Source organism: Plectropomus leopardus, chromosome 14 (genome assembly GCF_026936395.1).
Source record: "Plectropomus leopardus strain MGB_pleo_1.0 chromosome 14, ASM2693639v1, whole genome shotgun sequence".
In the NCBI taxonomy this organism is placed as follows: Eukaryota; Metazoa; Chordata; class Actinopteri; order Perciformes; family Serranidae; genus Plectropomus; species Plectropomus leopardus.
The window spans coordinates 20,285,734-20,303,883 of NC_142189.1; the positions used below are offsets into that span (position 1 = coordinate 20,285,734).

General features: G+C 43.3%; 1 protein-coding gene across 2 annotated transcripts in view; it reads left to right on the plus strand.

The window, feature by feature from the left end:
• Nucleotides 1–18,150, plus strand: part of LOC121953319 (latent-transforming growth factor beta-binding protein 2-like) — a 106,344-nt gene that overhangs the window by 20,397 nt on the left and 67,797 nt on the right. For both annotated transcript variants that reach the window (XM_042500339.2, XM_042500340.2), the window contains exons 4-5: nucleotides 15,060–15,322; nucleotides 16,269–16,457. In XM_042500339.2, coding sequence (XP_042356273.2) covers nucleotides 15,060–15,322; nucleotides 16,269–16,457 — 452 coding nt within the window. The remainder of the gene's footprint in view (nucleotides 1–15,059; nucleotides 15,323–16,268; nucleotides 16,458–18,150) is intronic.

The following is an 18,150-nucleotide window of genomic DNA, read 5'->3' on the forward strand; positions in this document are numbered from 1 at the left end:
AATTACCAGTTCTTGCAACAAGCAGATTTTTCGTAAATTTGTAGGACAGAATAAAACTTTCTGCCAAAATAGTAAAAGTCTTCCTTTAAACATTAGTCAAAGATTATTTGAATACTTGACTCTTTCATTGGCACTTCCAGGAGGCTGTTTGAGCACTTGTGTAATTCACATTTAAAGCTTGTGAATTGCCTCAAATGTTCAGCGTTCTCTCGGCCCAGTGTGATCTTTAAGGGGTGGAACAGTGTTCCCCCTGGAGAAGTGGTGGATGCAAGCCTTGGTTTCATATATCAGGCTGAGGTTCCACTGTTTCCAAAGCCAGGAAAGCACAAGCACAGTGAGGTCATAGAGAGTGAGGTTCAGATAGAGAGACAACACCAGTGCCAAAGCTCAATTAAAGAGTAAGAAGAGGAGCGAGGAGGACAGACAGACAGATCATGTACGTCTTGCCCCCAGTAATATTCTGACGGAGCAAAGGCCACCCAATACACGCTGCACCCTACAAGTGTCCTTTTATTTTTCTCTACTAGAGAAGGTGTGAGGCACTATATATGTCTTTCTTGGAGCGGTCTTGCCTTGTTATGTCAGCGGCACCCTGTTACTGACCCAGCCTGTCAAGTGGCGCCAAGAACAAGAAATAGTGAGGGGAAGGAATGAGACAGACAAGAAGGGAGGGAATGAAAACAATGATAATATGAGAAAACATCAATTAGAGAGAGAAAAACTCATCTGTTCAGCTGAGTAAAGTGACCAGGATGATGTCGAGAATCAGTTGAATTTCTCCTGTTCAGACCTGCTGTTTGGCCTCACTGTCCAGTCAGGTGTGGTTCACAGCTATGAGATCCCGCTGTGTACACATCAACAGGCGGCAGACAGCGAAGGTGTAGTGTCTGTAGTTGATTTTAAGAGGTTTGTCAACATCTCAGTGAAGATGATGCTTTACTCAATTTTCAGCAGGCCAGCACTTTGATCTTGTGCGGCCAGACACAAACTTTTGGCATTGAGCAACCAGAAGATATTTCTTGGTCTGGTTACTCTGTTAGATTGTTTTTACTATCTAACTACTCACTCAGTAACCGAAGAAGGAGGATTTTTGACATGTTGTTTCCATGGTTACTGTCAAATGGCTTGGTGCGTTAATGTTTAATTGAAGTAGCTCTCTCTCTAAACTTGTGCCATTACAGAAATGATCAATTTCAGCATCATTCTCGTGTAGCATATCATTATAGTTTCCCCTGGTCTCAAAGTAGTCATATTTTTTAAGTAATTCTTTAGGATATAAAGTGCCTTACCCAAAGTCAACCCAGAGTCAAATATTAAGAAGCTCTGAAGGTAAAACCTAGCAGCTAAGTTAGCAGCGTCCATTGTGCAGTGGCTCTTAGCTATGACTTTGTATTAAAAAATGGACGACTTAACAGTTCCCCAAAAGTGAAGCAAAAACACGGATCACCCCCTGGTGGCTTGCTGCAGTGTAAGTCATAAACTCCTTCCCCTCCATGTTGACAGGTTGGACATGGGCCAAACTAAAACATCAAAAAAAAGATCAAAGTAAACCCCAAAATATATTTTTTCCGAATACAGTTTCTGTCATTTCATGCAGTTCTTATCATGCAAATTTATGTTCAAGTGTTTTTCTGCTAAATTTGGTTAAAATGAGTTACGTGGTGCTATAAAAAAGGGATTTGATGTCATGAGTGATAGTTATGTGTACCAATCGGAGTGCTCGTGATCAATAGTGCTGCTCAGGAACATAGCAGAGACAACAACTGAACAGACTCTGGCTCTAAATGATGTCAAGATGCTAGTGCCTCTATCTGAGATACTTAAGCTTTTTGTACAGTTGGAGGAAGAGGAGACACTTTGTCCATCTTTACTTTCAGTCATAGTTCCCAACATTTTTGGCTTTGGCTTATAACCCCTTAAAACAAAGAAAATTCTTCTTGCAGACAAAGAATGATTTTTTCCTGTTTTTTATTTGAATAACCTTTAGGTTAAATCATCTAGTTCACAAGGAAAAGTCAAGTTTAGAAAAAAGTCTGAACAATTAAGCTTTAGCTGGTGAAGCAAAAACATGTTTTCTCGGCTTTTCTTTCCTCTTAATCTGCTGGCGACTTTGTCTTGCGACCCCTTGTGGGGGGCCCAGATCCCCAGGTTAGGAACCACTGCTTTGTGTCAATGCTCATTTGCAGTTTTCTCAAAATAAACCTTCAGGTGTGTTCAGACAGAACGCAAGCCCATTTTTATGGCGATGAAGCTGCCTGCCACACTCGGGTGGAATTTCTCTGTGTCAAAATCTGATGACGACTGCCATGTTGTCTGTCCTGTGTGGGCACAGCTGCCTCCTAAAATGTTATTTTAGAGAATAAAGTGTTTCCTGAAGAGTCCTACTGAATGAATCCAGCACATTTATGACTGACAGCCGAGAATAAAAGTCTTGCTGGGATGGACAAAACATATGAGGAGTCTTCTTTTCAGTTGGATTCAGGGGAATAGAACTCCAGACCTCTTCTTGTATTCCTCCACCTCTCCTCTGACCATTTCAACCATGTCCCAAATGTCCCAGCTGCCTGCTCTGTGGGATTAAAACTGTAAAATTTAAAATAGGTACATCCTATATATGCAGCTGGCAAACAAATATCTGTTTCCTCGTCTGACCAAATGCATTTCACTGTAAACCAGCGTTTCCTGTGAGCGCTGTGCTCAGCAGCAGTGAAATGCTTTTCCCTGTCAGCACGAGATCCTGTAGATCACAGCTAGTCTGTCAGCTCCCAGTATGAAGGTCAGGGCCAGTGGTGAACACTCCTGGCTAAGCTGGAACTGTGATAACGAACAGAGGTCGTATTCAGCACCTCCTACGAGTCCTTCATATCAACGCCATACCCCCACCGCTCTCTGACATCAGTCCTGTGCAGGAAACAGAGCAGGGCAGAGCAGGATGTGTGTGCAGTAAGCGGGTCGTCCCTCCAAAAGGTCATCTCTCTCTCTGGTCTCTGTTACATAATCGGACTAAGGACAGCTGGCAGCAGCTACCTGGATAACAGAGCTGTACAGTGAGACTGCATGTAGTCAGAGTTTTATTATTCTAGAATTTAAACATGCTTTTGATAATTAGGTGATATACAAAATTGTTCTATATTACCATTATGATGAAATATTTAAGACTATGTATTATGTAGAGAAGGAATTACGTAGTTTTAGGGTGCAGTTTACAGTTATAATTGCCATGTGAGGTCTGATAAAGCGAGCGCTTATTTAATTACTGAAAACTATGAATAAATATGTTCGTCAACAACCTTTTTTCCATGAATAAGGGTGTTTTCCTATTTGATTTGATTGATTCTGAGTACGATTTCGCCACCCCACCTCTCCTTTCCCCCACTGCACAGTTTCCACATGACTTATTCTGCTCTGTTTCTGAATAAATTGCATCATTATCTATGTGACATTTTTGTTGTGCTACGCTGTACAAATGAGCAACACAGACAGACACTGCGCCCAGCAGGAGGAGAACCGCTGCTGCTGGGCATGGAGCTCTACGGTTTAAGCTGGAGTTCTGACTGCAGGTCGAAGGCAGTAGTGAGGGTCCTGGGTCTGTCCACGACAGGCTGCACTACTGGCTGATAAAGAGGCATTAGAATTAAATTGAGCCTGTTTCATAACCAGTTAAAAAGTCCTTGTAGTTGCATTAAATTGCTTTCATAACTTACTGGAGCACACATGAACCTTTACAGGTGGATAAGGTACAGCACAAACTGTCCTTTTGTGTCAAGTGTGCCCTGATGTGAAAGCCCCCCTTAAGACGAATGCTGTGTTCACATTTTGAGTGACATAGCAACAGGCTGCAAGTCATTTTTCATGTAAGCTGGTGAAATGAAACTACAAAGTGATGCCCTACACTTGTCTCTGCGTGCAGGTGTGACACGCTACAAATCAAACTTAAGCAGGCCAAAACTTTTTTAGGACTCCAATAATGTGGTGAAGTTTCAGCCAATTGTATGGTTTTGTTTCTAGCTGTGGTGCTCTGTTATTTAGCTAAGTTAGCTGAAGCTATGCTAGCCTTATGTAATTTGCGGTACACATGGGGATGCATATGGTAGGCAAAATATTATGTCGAAATGGGGCTCAGTTATTGATCGGAAGCATAAATAATGTTGTGACCAAATACAAACTCTGGATGACGTTCAGTCGAGGTGCTTTGTGGTCAGTATCAGATACGCAATACCCGACGTAACTACGTTAACGAGAGCTTGAGCAACACTTCAGCGGCGGCTCAGCAGTAATGTAGCTGGCCACGTTGCATTGTCACTCGTATTGTGAAAACAGCACAAGATTAGCAGACGAAAAATAACATTAGTTTAAGCCCAAAGGTTGTTATTTCTCACGGCTTCACACTCATTCATTTCAATGAGGCCACTGTGTTGCCATAGCAGCGGTATCGGAACGATCGCTCCAGTCAAAAAGGCTCAGAGTTGAAAAAATTTTGGGCATGGCTCTTCCTACCTGCCACTTACATAAAAATGATTTCAATGAGTTTCACGCACTGAGGTTTACAGCATTAGAATTAAAAGAGGTATCAGGTAGGTAGAGTTGGTATTGAGTTGGAAAGAGACTGTTGGGTCATTTTATCTTTATTTGTCACCACTAGTTCTTTATTTAAAATGTTTCTAATTTAATCTAAATGCATCATTGTCTCTACAATAATCTTTAGGGATGATTACAAATGTGGTCACACCCAGTAACATATTGGGATGTTGAAGAAAAACAAAAACACCCAGTGACATGGAGCAGAACGACCCTTAAGAGGATGATGCATATGGTTTTCTCCGCATTAACTGTTATGCTTATATCAGCCCCACAGTTTGCCCGGTGACTAATAGGGCTGGCGGTTATGTGGCTTGTTGACTCAAGGCTTTGCACATAGCCACACAGCCGTTTCTCAGAGGAAACTGTGGTCACTGTGGGAGTTCTCCATGTTAATCATGGATCACTGGTTGCTTTCACTCCCACTCCAGACTAAAACCACACCACCAGCGCTGACGGGAGCCACTGTCCAGATCCTCTAGGTGACCTCAGTACCTGTAGGGAAATATTGTTCTACTATCATCACCAATGTTCTTAGTTGTAGTGATCACTGAGGTATCAATTGTAACAACTTGAATAAAAAATGATCATAAAGGGGGAAGAGGAAATTCACTCAACAAGTTGCTCATAACTCAGTCGAGAGGATTATAAATGAAAAGAGTAGCGCAAATCCCACAGTAGCTTTCCATCTCGTAATACTCTTGATGCATCCAACTTTGATCAAATATGTGTGTTCTTAAGCTAAAATATATCTCTAAACATTTAGCCTGGGAAAGTTTTCCTACTGTACCACCTGGCGGTCTGCTTTGCTACTCAAAGAGGACGTGTCCAGAATCATCCTCTTGTCTCCCTTTTCGGCTGCTGCCAAAACAGAGGAGGCCTGCAGATGGGGAGTCGGGCTGAAGTACAGAAGAGGGGTAAAGTGCAATTCCCACAGGTTGTATGTGCTGCGCTCCCCTGAATAGAGCTCTATCTCACTTCTAAACCGGGTATATGACAGCGTGTCTAGAGCTGTGATTTGTGTCCCTGCGTGGGTAGAGTGGGAATGAACTTGAACGGGGTCAGGTCAGCTGCTGCTTGTGGAGGCGTGTTTGTGTTCCCTGCCGGGGCTACTAACTCTACCTTTGCCCTGACCTTGACTCCCTGGTGTATTTTCATTTGTGATATGAATGGGATAAGGCTTTCCGGGGCATGCCTGGACATCCTCTGCCACAGTTTGGTGGCGTTCAGGGGGAACGTTGTTTACCACCGTGCTACTGTGGGTCAACAAAGTGTAAACTCAGCTGTGGAGGCCACATTGTCCTCAGGTGAACTCTCTGCATGCCACAAAAGGCGCGGAAGTGTTGAATTTTACATAACATATGACGGTAGCAAATGAACCCAGATTGATTCAGCATATGTTTTGTAATACGTGTGTCTACTGTCGATTTTTGAATGTGAGCAAGCTCAACACACAACGATATCGGGCAAGCCAGGCCAGGAAGAGTTGTTTCTTTCTACAAACACAGCCAAACGAGTCCCATGAGTGTTTGGCTTCCTGCTAGGCCAGAGGGAACAAAGGACCATAGAGAACTCAGCGTGGGACAGATATGTCTTTCTCTCTCTCCATCCCAACTCTCCAAAGCCCCATCCGAAATACGCTCTCTGAGCCACAGTGCCAGCAAGCTCGGCGTCTGCAGCCAAGTCCTTCTCATCAAGCAGGCCTGTGCAGATGCAGCTGTCGGAGGGACAAATACTATACGGCAGTTATAGGAAGAGGGGCGCCTATCCCAGAATGCACTCCAACGTCCAGCTCCGGAGCTAAGGCAGATGGAGACAGCATCAATCAGGCTCATCTCCCAGATATGGGGCATGGTGTTGAAAGCACAAATTAGCTGAATGGGTGTGCGTGGAACTACTTAATCCAGTCAGATGTCAGGATGTAGAGTTCCTGTGGGTCAAACATACACATCCCACACACATGAATTTCGTCTTTCATAACCAGACGTTGAAACTCAACTTTGTATTGGCCTTCTTTATATCTGCATTTGTGTTCTCCATGAACCTCTGGAAAAGCTTTTCAAACTAATGTTGCAGATCTGTTCAAAAGCTCCCTCAATCACGTCTCTCATTGGAAACCCTCTTTGGCTTCTTGTCAGAGCGGTCTGACATGTGACACTGACCAGCGTAGGCATAGCCTCAGTCAGCACTTTGTAATGGCTCTTCCTGCTGACCTGTCTTGTGGCATTTTACTAAGTGAATGATCAGAGCAACTACAATAAACTGGAGAGTATTGAATAGCCTCTCAGCTCACCATGTCTCCAGGCATTTTGATTTTGGCCCCTGAACCGCAACAACCACACTGCTTTACTTCCATCCAGAATCAGGCCTTTCTGGACTTCTTAGAGCTTGAAAACCTCCACTTTATAAAAGCTGAGGTGAAAACAGACAGGTTGGCACTGCTGCCGGCCCCCTGGAGATGAAAAGAAAACTGTTTATTTCACAGTTTTTGGCCTGTGATTGAGTAGGCGGCAGTAGTCATATGTTTTGATCACATAGTTCCGAAAAGCCTCAATGAGGTCAAATTTACAGAAAATGTATTTTCATGCTGGCGGTAAAGGAAGTTATACCTATAAAATTAAGTGGAACGTCATCTCCTCATTTGTCTGTGAAGCATTGTGAGGGATCCATGTAATAGTGTTATGCTAAATACATTTCTCAAGACCCTTTGCTGCTTTCAGTTCTGCGCCGGGCCCAGTTGTTGCTCTAATATAAGCTTCATCCCCCAGGGCGAGAAAAAAAACAACTTTTTGAGTCAATCCAACTCCACTGTAATTCATTTCACCCAGGCTCTGGCTGCTACTAGCGGGATTCCTGGAAGGCCGTCCAGACAGAGAGAACATGATTTAATCCAGCCTCAGTGGCTGGTGCGATAAGCCCTCAGACACACCCAGATTTTCACAAGGGGGAATATTCTGCCAGGACCCACAATTATCCAAGTCATAATGACTAGAGATGTTATCAAAGAGAGACTGGGTCTTAATTGCTCACTGATGTTTGGCCCTATGCAGCCACATATATGAGAAGAACATGTCCTTGTTTTGGGAGAAAGGAGCTTATCATTTAAGCGCTGCACATGTTTCTGTGACTAGGTGTTTTCCTGTTATTCCTTGTTTACAGTACGGGACACATTGGACTGCTGGCACTACTTGCAATGTTAAAGTACATTTCCATGAAGCATTCAGTCAAAATGTCACATTTAGCATTTTTTTGTGTATTCTCACTATTCACTGAGCACTAGGAGATGAATAATTCATTCATTATCCATGTATCCAAGAATAAAATCTGTTGTTTGTTTTCTGTTTGCACAGACATATTTCTTTGATTTTGACTATTCATTGCTGCTTTTGCAGTGCCTCAGGCGCTGTGTCCACGTTACATTTTTTTCTGAGCATCTGCATTTTTGTTTTTTGTGTTGTTGTTTCCAACGTGCACTTCTAGTTAAAAATATCTCAATGTGTCTGTCTGAAACTGCAAGCTATACTATTTAAAGGAAAAACAACAACAAAACAAAAAAGTCAATTTGTGGGAACAGATTTGTTGAACACGCAATGTCTCCGGGTAGTGTTGGTCTTTTATCACCCTATGATTTGTAAGCTTGTTGTAACGGTGCAGTCAACTTTCTGTTAACGTAGCCTTATGTTAGCCACATGGCTAAAAAAGAAACTAAGCCCACGTGTAGCGCCCAAAAAGAATGCTATGTGGACGCAGGTCCCTACAGTAAGGTATATATATCAACAAATATATATATAATGCAAGCTCATCAAAGACACAGATCAACATAGGGGTAGGTTATATTGACAAAATCTTTTATTATGGTACATGTAATTTTATGTCATGCAATGGTATATCTCATACCGAAGTTGTTCTGTAAATTCAATTAAGAAATGGTTTAAAATAGCCTTGCTTTATTACATCTGATCATTTTCTTCTATTTGGAACTTTCATACAAACCAAGAAAACCAACCACCTCACATGAGACAACAAAACAAACTATATTATGTATTGTGTTGCTTTGAGAACCAAATTTGTGCCCCAAATGAATGGAAATGAAGCGGAAATGATATGGCCAAATCTCTACCAGTGGACACATTTCTACCACATTGTTTACCATCATATCAGTCAAACAAGTCACACATTTTTGGAAAACACACTCATGGTATCTACTTGATATCAATCCTGTAATTCAACTCTTTGCGCAAAAAAGAAAAAGTGTGTTTCCCAAAATGTCTATTTCTTTAAAAACATCATCAACCTCTGAGTTTTTCCAGTGAGCTTTAACAATGTGATTCAGGATTATCTTGCAAAACAAGTTGTGAGAGTAGCCAGAGTAGGTCAAAACATTTACTACAGAGATTAAACATACGCAAAAAGCTGTAATTGTGGGTGACTTTAATGTGACAGAGGCTGCTGTCAAGTTATTTTTGAATTTCCAACAAACACAAACTTCACCACCATGTCATTGCAGGACCTTGTTGCTATGAGGGACACACAACAACAGCATAATGAAAATGCCCTTGGGGCTGTTGGATATTATATTTATTGGTGCATGCTAAGGTTCAAACCTCAGGGTTTTATTGAAAGAAACACACAGGGACCTCAGTGGCGAATGATGAATGGACGAGGGCGTTCTGCATAAAGCCTGAGGAATGACATGCGTGACCACAGTAGGGTTTGACCACTGGTGGTACAGATGGTTTGGTGCACTAGCTGGGTGGGTAAGAAAGGATTAATTCTTTCTCAGCCCGCATAGACTTCTTTAACCTCCTAAAATACAGCAAGGCTGTTAAGACAGACCAAATTCTGAATTAAACTTTTCCCCTCTTTGCCTGTGGGCCCTGAGACTTAGATCAAACATGGGAAAACAGTCCTGTCCTCTAAGAGTCAGAACAAAATAGACTTAAAATATCAAATTAGTAATTAATTTCTTATCATATATCAGATATAGAAGCTGACTTTTTGCCAAATCAAATTCTGAAGCAAACCAGTCATACTTGGAACAGGAATCCCAGTCAACCGACGATAATATCTTTGCTGCTAATCTGGAATGTTTTCCCTTTTCCTAGCTACATCGTAGTTAATGTCTCGGACGTCCCAGAGATTCATAACACTTTGGGGCTTTGAGTAGCAAAACATGAACAAGAGTCAAGTGTGTATGTCTTTGCTAATGCTCTTGAATAACACCTCCTGGGACTAGTTTCAACAGTCTGCACTCTCCTTCCTTGTCTGCAGGCTTAAGTCTGTGAAATGTGGAGCACCATCTGTTGTTGAACTTCTTGCTGAAAAACATCTCTCTTGACAGTCTCAAATTTAATATCAAGAGCTGAAAGATATATTATCTGTCCAGTTCAAGGTGTTTCCCAGTTTTATAGTGCCCCCTCTGAAATAAATATATAAAATACAGTCCTTTTGGAAAGTTGTTCAGCTGAATGGTTTATTCTTAATCTCTTAACTGTTGCTTTGCCATTTGGTAGGGAACACTTAAAAGCTTTGGAATTGGGCCAATCAGCTTTGTTGCATCCAAAAACTGTTTGTGCCCTCACACAGGGCTCTGTATAACTCTAAGGCCTCCCTCTTTGACTGCTATAAGTGCATGTCCCCAATACACTCATAAATCTCCTTTTCCTTTGTTGCCAACAGTGTTTGCTGTGGTTGAGCAGTACAACGTTTTCATTGTTTCGGCTGCTGTTTGCACAATTTTTTCGATTTCTGCTGTTCCCTCCAGTTAGACTGATGATCTGCATGTCCAAGCGCAAGCTTTGAAATGAACAATGGTCTTTAATGCTTTCGCTGAATGAGATGAATGTCTGTAAACTGTGATTTACACTTGGTCTTTGATGACCGTTTTTTACTTTCCCATTTACCAAGTAGCCTTCGAATTGCCCCAATTATGTGTAGTTCTTATGTAATAGGGTTTTTTTGGCCGACGCTCCGCGTTGGAAAGAGGTAAATGGAACCATTAAACATTTTGTTTAAATAAAAAGAATAATGACTTGATTTTCCTCAGCAGGATAGAGCGACTCTTGTGTTGATTGGTCGTTAACCTGCTAGTGGCTCCAGTGGTTGGCCACTCGTCACTGTTAAGGTCAAGTCCAGTCCAACACAAAGAGAAATGAGACGGGACAAAGTGACAAAGCTGGGAGCTTTCGAATTGTGACCCAGACTGCGAAGCTCATGCCAGACACCTCTGCCTGCTGTCAGACTGTCTTGTTTAGACAGTCTGCTCAAAGCCAAATGGGTCCATCCAACAACCAGACTAGCTTCTCATATCAGTGTATTTTCTGCATTAGCTGCTGTTAGCCAAAAATCCGAGCCATTAGATGTGGGTTCGGAATTTGGTATTCTCAAACAAATCAAAATGAAAAATGAGCTTTGCCAAGGTAGACTTGTGCTGAGCTTCTAGTGCTGAGAGGGCCAGTGAAAAAACCATTTAATATCACAATCCAATCCAACCCACTTGGCATCCTAAGCCCAGAAAAACTAGGTTCTCTGTCTGAAATACATTACTTGTAACTGACAAATATGCTCTATTTTACTCGGAGATTTATAGAGAGAAGATAAGGAAAACTACTCTGAGACTGAACTGTTAGTGAATGAATCAGCTGTGGGCCATACGTTACTGTGCATTGCTTCGCATAAACACTGTTCTGGCCTCGTCATGCAGAGTGGGCTATGGAGATGGTTTAAAATGTAAACAATTCCTGAAGATCTGGGTCACTGCCTGTATGTGTGTGTGAATGTTTTGGGTGAACAGGATCATCAGATGAATCCAGAAATTCTACTAAGAGACTCCTGTTTCCCAGTGGGCACCTCACAGAAACAACACACTCACCACTGGGATGATGGGAAGCGGTGTTTTCCAAGCTCCTGCTCCTGGCACTTAAACAAAGCCACCTAACTAAATTTCTTCACGTAACACCCCCCTCTCCAAACGCACTCTCATCAAAACTTCAAAGTACACCTAGCATTTTGCTTGGCAGTGTAATTTGTTGGGTTTTTATGTACAGCATCAGCAGAAGCTCAGAGATCAGAGGGTTTGCAGCATTTTTGACCGTCCTCCAGTTCTTGGTCCTGGCTTGACTGTGTGCTGTTTCCTCTCCAGCTCATCTGGGTCAAGAGGCGCGGCTGGAACTGCCATTCATGCTGCCTGTCATGCTTTCATGAGCGCTAATACTCACATGTCGTAATGCAGCTATGAGTTCAAAGATATGTAGAAACTGTGTGCCAAACAGTACTTTTGCAACACACTGGAAGCTGTACAGTTGTTTCATGCACAGCGTCGACTGTTGGCCATCGTCGTGATTTGTAATTTCCTCAAATATGATGAGGTTTGGTTCTAATTGCTTTTCATACATGTGAAATGAGTGATGATGAGTGCAAGTGGACAGCTGGTTTCATGTCTTAGTTGGAGGCCTTTGTTACGATCAGATGTAAAGTGATGCTTTGATCAAGTGTTTGGACTTAGACTTATCAGTGCATAAGAACGGATTGTTTCTCTTTAAATGTAATTATTGAGGAAATGTTCTGAACATGAAATAGTTCATGTAATAGACCCAGTTAAGCCTCACACTGTATACAAGTGAATGTAATCAAAGTGTCTAAGTGATTTGGCCTCGTGATTTCAACATCATGCCTGTCATAACACTTTTACTCTGGCCGTTGGCAAACTATACAAGTAGATCTGAATAGTCAAACTGATTGTTCAGCTGGAAATTTAGAACGTAATCAAATCAGCACTACAGCACACCATCTTCTTTACTAAAGAAATTTGTGGATGTCGTCGCAAAGTCTTTCCATGAAAAGATTTTTTTTTCAGCAGATATTATGGTTACAAAAAGATTGAGCTAGCAAGGCAATATTTTGTTTAAATGTGTGGTGTTTGTTCAGTTTGGGAAATTCCATGATCTCCACAAAGCATTTATGATAGCTCAAGTTGGCTGGCTGACTCAACAAGGACTAGGATTCATCTCTGTTGCTAGATCACACTACTTGCTGAAAACTTTGTCATTAAATATGAGTCTACTGACATGACTGATTGTTTTCCAGTCAAGCCTGTGGTGGCCCTGAGGGTCAAAAAAACATTTCAATAAAACACAACAGCATTTCTCAAATTTTTTTTAGAAAACATGACAAAGGTTTAACAAAACCCTAGTGTGAAATGTTGTGTGTTGTCAAAAAAAAATGTCATTGTGTTTTGACCCCTAAGGCCCCCATACAGACCCCATGTATTTCCATGGAAAAGGAGATAACAATTGTAAAAAGTGTGTTATTTTAAGAGCACACTGCCCCACATCATTGATACATTTTGATAATGTATTTTATGTTGTTGGGAACTGTTGTGTAGTTGCAATATTACACACAAAGATGAGCTTTACTTTTGTGGTCAGCACACTCATTTAATATTGCTGAAGTCTGTTGATAATAACAGCTGTAATACTGAGGACCGCTAAACTCACAACTTTTAATACAAAAACTTTTAATAATCAGACTAAATTCAATGTACTTTTCCATTCATTTATTTTTATTTGCCTCATTTCGGTCTTTGTACCATATGCTTATCAGCACCATCAGTGTTTTAATTAAATATGTATGGCCATCATTTGATACCCAAAACATTTTTCCCATCTGTCTGTTCAAACTATGATCCATGCAATCTTGGCAAAGGTCTTCAAAATTGCTTTCAAGTCACCCAGAAAAAGACAGGGGAATGGTTCCTCCTTGGGATGTCGGGGCCTTGAAGTTCCTAATGATGACATCAAACGTGCAGAGTGATTGCCCTTGGCCGCCCCCTGATCTGCAGGCAGAGAGGGCAGCGGTGAGCTCATGATGGGAGGAAGTCGCTTTGCCATTGAAAGTGAGAGAGACAAAAAGAGCAACATCTGGCTGAGCCTAGGAGGTGAGGCAGGATGCTTGCAGGCCAGGTGTCAGTGTTAGCGATGGAAAAACCCTATCATAATCTGGAGTGGACGGTGTGTACCGGGGTTAGCCACCTCCGGTAAGTCCTCACCACCTTGACACCAGCATCTCTTGTTTCCCCGTGTCACATCCTATCCCCGGGACCCACCCTGTAGATTCAGGATCTGGGTCAGCAGCTGTTCTCTATAGGTACTGCCTGTTGTCTTTCATAAAGATGACGCAGATACCACGATCGAATGTTTGTCTCCCTTTTCATTTAGTGTCCTGTTCCCTTTGCAGTGGGAATGTGGTTTGCCAATAAAGAGACATGCACAGGCTTGTGCTACACAGCTGGGACAGGGTGTGTGTGTGTGTGTGTGTGTGTGTGTGTGTGTGTGTGTGTGTACACGTATGCATTTTTGTGCCGCGTGCACACATGTTTATTTGCTTGATTATCATCTGTGGATAGAAAGAGCTGATTCAGTGTGTAAATACGTGGTGTGTGGCTAAAAACCACATGTAATAAATGTTAATGCATGGTTTATATCCTCATTTGGGGTTTGATTACAGCCACAATTACCTTACAGGGCCACAGGTGTGCTTTGTAGAGCTGTTCCTCTGATCTACTCGGCATGGTTCATCTTTGTCTTGCTCTGCTGACCGTCTGTCTGGGTTGATCAGTGGGATCCAGATGTTTTTTTGCAGGGCTGAATCCCAGCACTCGGCAAGCTTTTCTTACACCCCCAGAGCCAAGGTAGGACCGTCTGCCTGTCTGTCTGAGAGGCACGCGCCTCCCCCAGGTCACTCACATGAGCTCAGCTTCCAGGTCGTGCAACACAGGCTCAGTAATTGACCCAAATCAAATGTTCACCGGTTAAAAACGTGCCCCACGCAGCCCTGGACGAGCTTTGTTCTTGACCCTAGTTTTAATACTTCCTCCAGCCTGGTGCAATGCTCAGGATGTTGCTCCCTGGTTGGCCACAGTCAGACAGAACAGGGAGTTCATAATCTAGTCAAGCAGACACAATGGGTGATGGAAAGGTTTAGTAGTCCTGATGGAAAGATCTAATGTGTTTAATCACACAATTTTCTCTGAGGCGAGCCACACACAGACACACACACAAAGTCCAATTCCCTTTGGTTTGCCTTCTCCTTTATTTTTTTGCTAATCAGTGATGAAAAATCTTCTATTGCGAAATGTCTTTAATGTCAAACAGAATCTTTTCATTAATTAACAAAGGTCACATCTACAGCAGATGTTAGTTGAGAAACCCAATGTGCTTAAAGAATGATATGGTATTATTAATATGATTAAAACAAAATTATTTCCAAATCATTGTGTCTCATCTATAAAATCAATTAAGCAAAGCTGTGACCTAAGACAGCATGTTTGTCTCGTAGGAATATTATTTTCTGCTTAACACACTGGCCACGCTTAAATGGATTTCACGGTGATGCGCGAACGTTGCTGATGGGTGTTTCTTTGTGAGTGTGTGTGGGACATTTGGCTGAGGTCATATGTTTATGGTCTTGTGATGATGTGACAGGACCCAAGTGAGAAGGGGACCCCCTGACTCCTCCCCGCAGCAGACTGGGACCTCCCGCACTGTGAAACGATATCCATCATCTTCTGGGCCTATAACCTCCAATGCTCTACCCAATGGCAACGGCTACGCTAACGGCCACAGCAGCGAGCACAGGAACTGGCATGGACACAGGAACAGGCACAACAACGCACACTATCACACTCACAGGCCGACCAGCAACAGCCAGCTGCACGGACAGTACAACAATGCATTATTACCAGCAGGTGAGAACAAAAACATATCTCTTACACAGTGTGAAAAGAACATCATAAAATATCATGGATCTGTTCTTACTTTACATGCATACTTAACATTTCCACTCTCCTTAGCCACGTCAAAACAAACACAACCTATTATGGCTCAATTCATAGACATACATACAGATGTATGGTGTCATCGTTGAATGGAACATTAGCCACAAGGAAGAAAATTGGCAGCTTCCCAGGCTGCACTTCCCTTCTCCCACTGTCCGCCTACCCCACCCCCTCTGTGGTCTGCATCACACCAGACACACAGACGTTTGATATGAAAGCTGCATACAGTCTATGAGCATGTGTGTGTGTGTGTGTGTACTCTGCTTGAAAGAAGTGTGTGTGTTTGATATCTTTGGGGATCTGCCCCGTCACCTCTCCGACATGACAGGCACTGAACCCTGGCGCCTCTGCCCACAACAGAAAAGAAAAGTGATCTTGTCTTTCCTAATTTTTTATTCTCCCTTCACTACTTCATCTTCCTCTGATCCACCATCCAGCATACACAGCTGTCTGCTGTTCGAGCTCCTCTTGTTTTTTAGCCGTGTACCACAGCAACGGCTGTTGAACCGCTTCCCACCATTACACAATGCTAACATGCACTCAAGCTCTCTTTTTTTTTTGTCTCCTTCACACATACACACATCCAAAACACCTTCTTGCAAAGATAAAGGGCTTGGAGGCAAGCCCAATACCTAATAGTATTCTTTCCCCCATTTGCTGGCCTGTGGCGCATCGCTCATTCAGCTGCAGCGTGCCACTGCCCAAGCCGTCAGCACACACCCTCGCACACTTATAAACCTCCCTTTGCCCAGACGGGGAGTGTGTCACAGTGAGGCTGAAGGAGGAAGGATGCAGCTCGTCTCCTGCCTGCCTTTGCTGCTGCTCCCTCTCACCCAGGTATGTGTGTGTTTTCCAGGGGCCAACCTCACCTCCAACTTGGACCGCATCAAGATCGTCTTCACACCCATGCTGTGCCGCAGGGTGTGCAGCGGCGGACACTGCTACAACAGCTGTGAGAAGGGAGACATCACCACGGTCTACAGCGAGACCTCGCAGCAGCAGCACCAGCAGCAGCAGCAGCCAAAGAACCAGGGCTTCCGACTCTGTGAGTGTCAACTCCGGGGCCTCTGATTATCATTAACCCTTATCTTTCTTGTCTGCTCGCCATCCTTCTTCTTCTCTCCTCTCTCTCACTGCCTCTCTTGTTTACTTCTGATTCTCACACACTTTTTTCCTGTGTCTCCATCCTACTTTCTTATTCTTTTTTTATGGGGTGAGTTTGACAAAATTGGGTTCCCAGTGGCATGCTGTCTGTTCTGAATACCGACCTCAAAGAGGAGGCAGAGTGCTGGAGATTAAAGCTGAGAGCAACGCTGAAAACTCTCACTGTCAAAGAGAAAGAGAGACAGGGAAAAGCGGGAGAGATGGGGGTAGACCAGATTAAAAGCGGGCTCTGTAATAGGGGGCTAATCTCCCCCTCGCACACACACACACACGTGGAGCTGGTGGTCCCACGCTCCCAACACTTAGCCCCATCTCTTTGCGGTTTACACCTCGCGGTTGGCCCCGCCGTTTACCATTTTACGTGCTCCCTGGGAGAGCAGGAGCAAATGAAAGAGGAGAGGGGAGAGGGAGAAAGGGAGAAAGAGTAGCAGCATGAACAGGATTTTATAGGGATTACATTAAACCTTCCATTTATCCAGGGGGCTTTGCTCCAAATTCACACAGGAGTGTCCATGGGAAGGGAAGGGGCAGTCAATGCCAAGGGTAGGGTCGTACACCGGCATGTTTCTTAGTTTTCTCATCAGTTTTAAGGGTCCAGCTAATGCTAATTACTACTTGTGGATTAGAGGGTGCACATACCACACACATACAAATACAAGTTCTCTTCAGGCACACAAACATGCAACCAAACCTCACTTAAGTGCACTAAGCTCTTTGGGGAGGACCCTAGCTGACTTATGAATATATAAACAGGTTGATGTTGCAGATTTATGTGCCCATTAATGGGGTTTTGGAACATGGCGTAGATACTCCAAACACTTCAGCGTCCTGGCAGAGACTTCCCCCCCAAGATTACATTCCTGGCACCTTCACGTCTTCCTGAGCAGAGGGTTTGTTTTTATGCCCCGTTGTCATTCTCTAGAAATCTCCCTTCATTATGCAAAAGCATGTGTTAAAGAGTGCGTTTAAAAGAGATTCCATTTAGGCTTGCATCCTGTTATTGCTCGGGGTGTGCGTGTTTGTCGAGGAATGTCAAGTGGACAGCAAACAGTTATCTCATGCTGTTGTTATGTTCCCTACACGGTGCAGTAAAATCTGGCTGGGTAATTATAACAGGCTCCCTTGATACGCACCCCGTGTACAGCACTTACTTTAAAGCCTGATATTAGATTGAGTTGGAGTCTGTTTATTGAGTGAGAAGTGTGTGTGCGTGTTTGGTTGTTAGAGGTTGTTAAATGGACGGACAGATAGGCAGACAGGGAGCGTGGTGTGCAGACGACAGTAGGTTGTTGTCTAAGAATAGTTCCTGCCCCATGCCGGGCTGGGACTGGCCTGACGCAGACCAGTGCAGACCTGCATCCCACATTGAGAGGATTTAATAGCCTCCTTGAGCTGATAATTTAGCCCGCATGTCTAATCACAGGAGGCCTTCCTGTGTGTGTGGACATCAACGCTGGACCTCTCTCTCTCTGTCTGCATCTTTTTTTCCTCTCTCTCTCTCTCTCTCTCTCTCTCTCTCTCTCTCTCTCTCTCTCTCTCTCTTTCTCTATCGCTGTCTCTTTTCTGTTTTCAAT